This window comes from Centrocercus urophasianus, unplaced genomic scaffold (genome assembly GCF_019232065.1).
Source record: "Centrocercus urophasianus isolate 14NV4802_14NV808 unplaced genomic scaffold, USGS_Curo_1.0 seq_509, whole genome shotgun sequence".
Taxonomy (NCBI): domain Eukaryota; kingdom Metazoa; phylum Chordata; class Aves; order Galliformes; family Phasianidae; genus Centrocercus; species Centrocercus urophasianus.
Window position 1 is genome coordinate 5,051 of NW_024885099.1, and position 4,697 is coordinate 9,747.

Consider the following 4,697-nt stretch of genomic DNA (forward strand, 5'->3'; position numbering starts at 1 on the left):
GATCTTTAAGATCCCTTCCAACCAAACCCAGTCTGTGATTCCATGATTCTCCGATCTTTAAGGTCCTTCCAACCAAAACCATTCCACGATTCTGTGATCTTTTAAGTTCCCCTCCCACCCAACCCAACCTACAGTTCTATGATCCTTACAGTCCCTTCCCTCCCAACCACTCCATCATTCCGCACTCCTACGACCCCAAAGAACACCCCCCAACCCCACCACCCACCTCTTGAACTCATCTCCAAAGGGTAACGACAGCCACCTCTTGGGCATGGACTTCAGGAAGGCCTCCTCCTGCTGCGCGGTGGCGTCTCGGGACACGTACACCAAACACAGCTGCGATGCCCGCTCCACATAGAACTCATCTGTCAACCTCAAAAAGAAATCCTTCAGCCGTGGCACGAAACTCCGGCACTGCGGGCATTCAGCCGCCCCGAAATACAGCAGCATCACTCTGTTCTCCAGGGCCAAACACAGCTCCCTCTCCGTCTCCACTTCATCCCGGTCCCTGTTGTTGACGATCAATACTTTCCCAGTGAACAGAGAAGCCATGGCGGGGGGAAAGAGGAGGGGAGGGAGGGTGGCGGATCCCAATGGGGGATGTGCGGAGCAGCGAGTGTCCAAACGGGGCGGGATGAGACACACAGCCCTCCGCGCTTCCCTCCCCCCGCCGCTCCCGGCTGCTATTCATAGCCGAAATCGGATTAAAGCGAGGGGTCAATGAATGCGGGGACGGCGCTGCGTTGGGTCCTGGCACGGATCCCACAGCGTTGGGGGGATGAAAAACGGGGCAAAGCAACGGGACGTCGCCCAGCACTGAGTGGGAACAAACAGAAGAACAAACAGCAGCTCGTTTTCTATTAGATTTAAAGCCAAAAAAAGTCTTTTCCCGGTGCGGCTGCCCCGGTTTCCTCGCACGGAGGGCAGTGGGACGAATCCTCCGTTCCTCTCCGCATTAACTGGAGAAATATGAAGGACAACTCCGTTTTCTATTGGAATTACGGCTCGAACGCCTTTTCCCGCTGCTTTCTGCCCGATTTCCCCTTCCCCTCCGCGGAGGCAGCGAAGCGAAACCTCCGCTCCGCTCCGCTCCCTTCCCGATCCGCTCCGCTCCCTACCAAGGACAGCTCCGCCCTTTCTCCTCGTCCAACCAGAGACCTCCCTCAGAGCTCTCCACCAATCAGATCGCGAGTCGCCGGACTGTCCCGCCTACCGGTTGGCAGCCCACGCTTCCCCGCAGCGCCGCTCGGAGCTCCGCGGTCGGATCCGCTGCGGGCGGCGGAGCGGTGCGGAGGTACGGAGGAGCGGAATGCGGGGCTCGGGGTGGGGGTTGGGAGGTTGGGAGGACGGGAGGGGTCACAACGGGGCCGGGGTTGTGGATTTTTAAGGCCCGGTGGATTTGTGACCGCTCCTTCCATCCGCAGCATGCAGCCGGTGGGGGTTTGCACCGCGGCGCTGGGATCGTTGGGGCTGATGAGGTTCTTCGGGGTTCCGTGGGTTTGGAGCCTGGCGGCAGCGCTGGGCATCGGCCTGGGAAGCGGAGGTTGGAGGCTGCTGAGGGTGATCTGCAAAACGGCGCTGCGGGATCTCTTGTAAGTGGTGCGGGGCTCGGCGTTCTGTGCCCTACGGTGTGCATCGAGCCCGGGACCCACAGCCAGCGCCCTTTTCCCAATACTCAAAGCTTTGTGCCCGGTATCTGGTATCCAGTACCCAGTGCCTGGTGCCCGGTAACCGACACCCAGTGCCCGGTACCCTGTGCCCAGTGCCATGTGCCCAGAATCTGGTGCCCAGTATCCAGAACCTGGTGCCCAGTGCCCTGTCCCCAATACCCAATGCTCTGTGCCCAGAATCTGGTGCCCAGTACCCTACATCCAGTGCCTGGTACCCTGTGCCCAGTGCCCAGAATCTGGTGTCCTGTATCCAGAACCTGGTGCCTAATGCCCTGTTCCCAGTGCCCAGTACCCTGTGCCCAGTGCCATGTGCCCAGTGCCCAAAATCTGGTGCCCAGTACCCAGTGTCTGGTATCCAGGTCCTCTTCCCAGTACCCAGAGCCCTGTGCCCAGAATCAGATGCCCAGTATCCAGTGTCTGGCACCCAGTGCCCAGTACCCAACACCCAATGCCCAGAATCTGGTGCCCAGTGCCCATAAACCTGGTGCCCAGTGCCCAATATCCACAACCTGGTCCCCAGTGCACTTTTCCCAGTGCCCAGAACCTGGTGCCCAGTGCCCAATATCCACAACCTGGTGCCCAGTGCCCTTTTCCCTGTGCCCAGTGCCCATAAACCTGGTGCCCAGTTCCCTTTTCCCTGTGCCCAGTGCCCAGTACCCACAACCTGGTGCCCAGTGCCCAGCACGTGGCACCCAGTGCCCCGTTCCCTACACCCAGTGCCCAGTAACTGCTGCCTGATTCCCAGTGCTTGGCCCCCAGGACGTGCTGCCCTGCAGGATGCCCATCCCACACCCACCCCGCTGCCGTCCCCACGCTTCCAGTTCCACCCCAGTGCCAGCACTGCTGCCGGTCCAGTTCAGCCGCTGAGCCTCAGTGATGCGAGGATGTTTCTTGCTCTCCTCTCTGCCTACAAGGAGTGAAATTCGGGGATGGGAGCAGCATGAGGAAAGGCCACCGTTACTCCTGGGAGCTGTCGAGGGTGTCTCACTGATTTCCGCAGTTTTTAGCCCATTTTTTGGGGGGGATGTGCTTTGAATTTGTAAGGATTTAAGGCCGTTGCCCTGGCCAGCGCTGCCTGGCTTTGCCGCGGCTGTCACTGAGCCTTGAAGAGCTGTTTCCTCCCGATTGCCCGGCGAGCTGGGAAGAATGGCAGAAAATAAACCGGGCGGAATAAAACCCTTTAAGTATCTGGAGAAGTGTGGCTCACGAGACAAAAGGCTCCTCTGTTCCGCGCTTGGCACCGCTCCGCGGAAGGTCACCGCGCAGCCCGACCGTGGCCAACAGCTCCGTTTGAGGGATCCCTTCCCCCTCCCCTCTGTGCTCATTGACACTCAGAGCTGCGGGGGTTTCTTTCAGGGCTGACATTAAACGACGTTTGGGGTTTTCTGGGGGTTCTTCCGACGTCTCGTGGCGCAGTAATTCCCTCTTTGGTGTCGGCGGAAGAGAAACGCGCCGCGCTGCCTCCATTCGGTCCCACCTCCAGAAGGGAGCAGAATCTGTGCTGCTGTTCTGATATATTATCCATCATTCCTTCATTGAAAGGAATTGAAATTGAAAGGTCATTGAAATCTGTGTTTTCTTCATCCCCTCCAACCATCCCAGGGCCGAAAGGGGAACCGTTGGCTTTGTTTCCTTCCTTGCTTTGCTTTATGAGTGGTGATGCTGGCTCTGTCACTTAAATAATGACAGATCCCAAGGTGTAAAACTGGATAAATAGCACAAAAATGCTGAAAATCATCCTGGCAAGAGAGGTGCTGCCCATGTAAGATCACATTTCCCTTCCAGGTGAAAGCAATCATTGCAAAGCTTTTTTTCCCCACTCATATCCTTAAAAAAAACAACCTGTGGCTTAGCATCACCGCTTTGATTTGACACCAACGTTCAGATTTATGGATCACCCCTGGTTTGAGGCATGGAAGGTGCCAGAATCGTTGGTGTTTTTGTGAGTTTTTGTTACCATAATGCTAAAAGCCATCGTTTTCTGTAGAGCGGCAGCGATCCGAAGTTCAGTGTCAGCGTGGTTGAGGTGTCCAAGGGGTTGGATTCCAATGGGACTCCCATGTGGGGTACACACACCGTGTCCGTGTTCCCATATGGAAATCGGTGCTGTGTTTGACTCAGAAGCATCAATATTAAAAAACAAAAAAAACAATAACAAATGAATTAATTTCAATATAAACCAAAGATTGTAAAGTAGACCAAGAGCCATCCACGAAACTTGGTGGCCTTTCAGATAACGCCAAGGGTGTCCCAGCAGAGAGAATCATTGATGTCAGCACCAACATCGTGTTTCCTTCCGGAGAACGTTGCAATTCCTTCTGGAGAATGCTGCAAATCCTGCTGGATTTCTTATTTCTTCTCTTTCTTTGCTTCAGCGGCCTCTCGGTGCTGTTACGAGTCAAGTACAAGTTACGACGGCACCAAAAAAACAACACCACCATTCCCAAGATGTTCCAGGACGTCGTCCGCCGGCACCCCGACAAAGTGGCCCTGATTTACGAGGCCACGGGTGAGAAGTGGACCTTCCGGTGGCTGGACGAGTATTCCAACGCCGTGGCCAATTTCTTCTACCAGCAAGGCTTCCGCCTCGGGGACGTCATTGCCATCTTCATGGAGAGCCGCCCCGAGTTCGTCGGCCTCTGGTTGGGGATGGCGAAAGTCGGCATCGAAGCGGCCCTGATTAATTTCAACCTGCGTTTGGATTCGCTGGTTTACTGCATAACGACGTCAGGAGCCAAAGCGGTGATTTTTGGAGGGGAGCTGTCCTCAGGTGGGGCGCCTGGGTGATCGTAGAGTCGTGGAGGGGGTGGGGATGGAAGGGACCTCCATATTGTAGAACCACGGAGTGGTTGGGTTGGAAGGGTCCTTGAAGATGATAGAGCCATGGAATGGGTTGGAGGGGTCCTTAAAGATCATAGAACTGGAGAACGGTTGGTTTGAAGGGGCCCTCAAAGATCATAGAACCATGGAATGGTTGGGGTGGAAGGGTCCTTGAAGATCATAGAGCCATGGAATGGGTTGGAGGGG

At 56.0% G+C, this 4,697-nt stretch overlaps 2 protein-coding genes across 2 annotated transcripts in view; one reads left to right on the forward strand and one right to left on the reverse strand.

Moving 5' to 3' along the window:
* NXNL1 (nucleoredoxin like 1) overlaps positions 1-581 on the reverse strand; it is a 1,833-nt gene extending 1,252 nt beyond the window's left edge. The window contains exon 1 of the mRNA XM_042835309.1: positions 227-581. Coding sequence (XP_042691243.1) covers positions 227-552 — 326 coding nt within the window. The 5' untranslated portion in view covers positions 553-581. The remainder of the gene's footprint in view (positions 1-226) is intronic.
* Positions 582-1,224: 643 nt separating this feature from the next.
* Positions 1,225-4,697, forward strand: part of SLC27A1 (solute carrier family 27 member 1) — a 10,323-nt gene continuing 6,850 nt past the window's right edge. The window contains exons 1-3 of the mRNA XM_042835310.1: positions 1,225-1,294; positions 1,425-1,592; positions 4,046-4,440. Of these exons, the coding sequence (XP_042691244.1) occupies positions 1,426-1,592; positions 4,046-4,440 (562 nt within the window). The 5' untranslated portion in view covers positions 1,225-1,294; position 1,425. The remainder of the gene's footprint in view (positions 1,295-1,424; positions 1,593-4,045; positions 4,441-4,697) is intronic.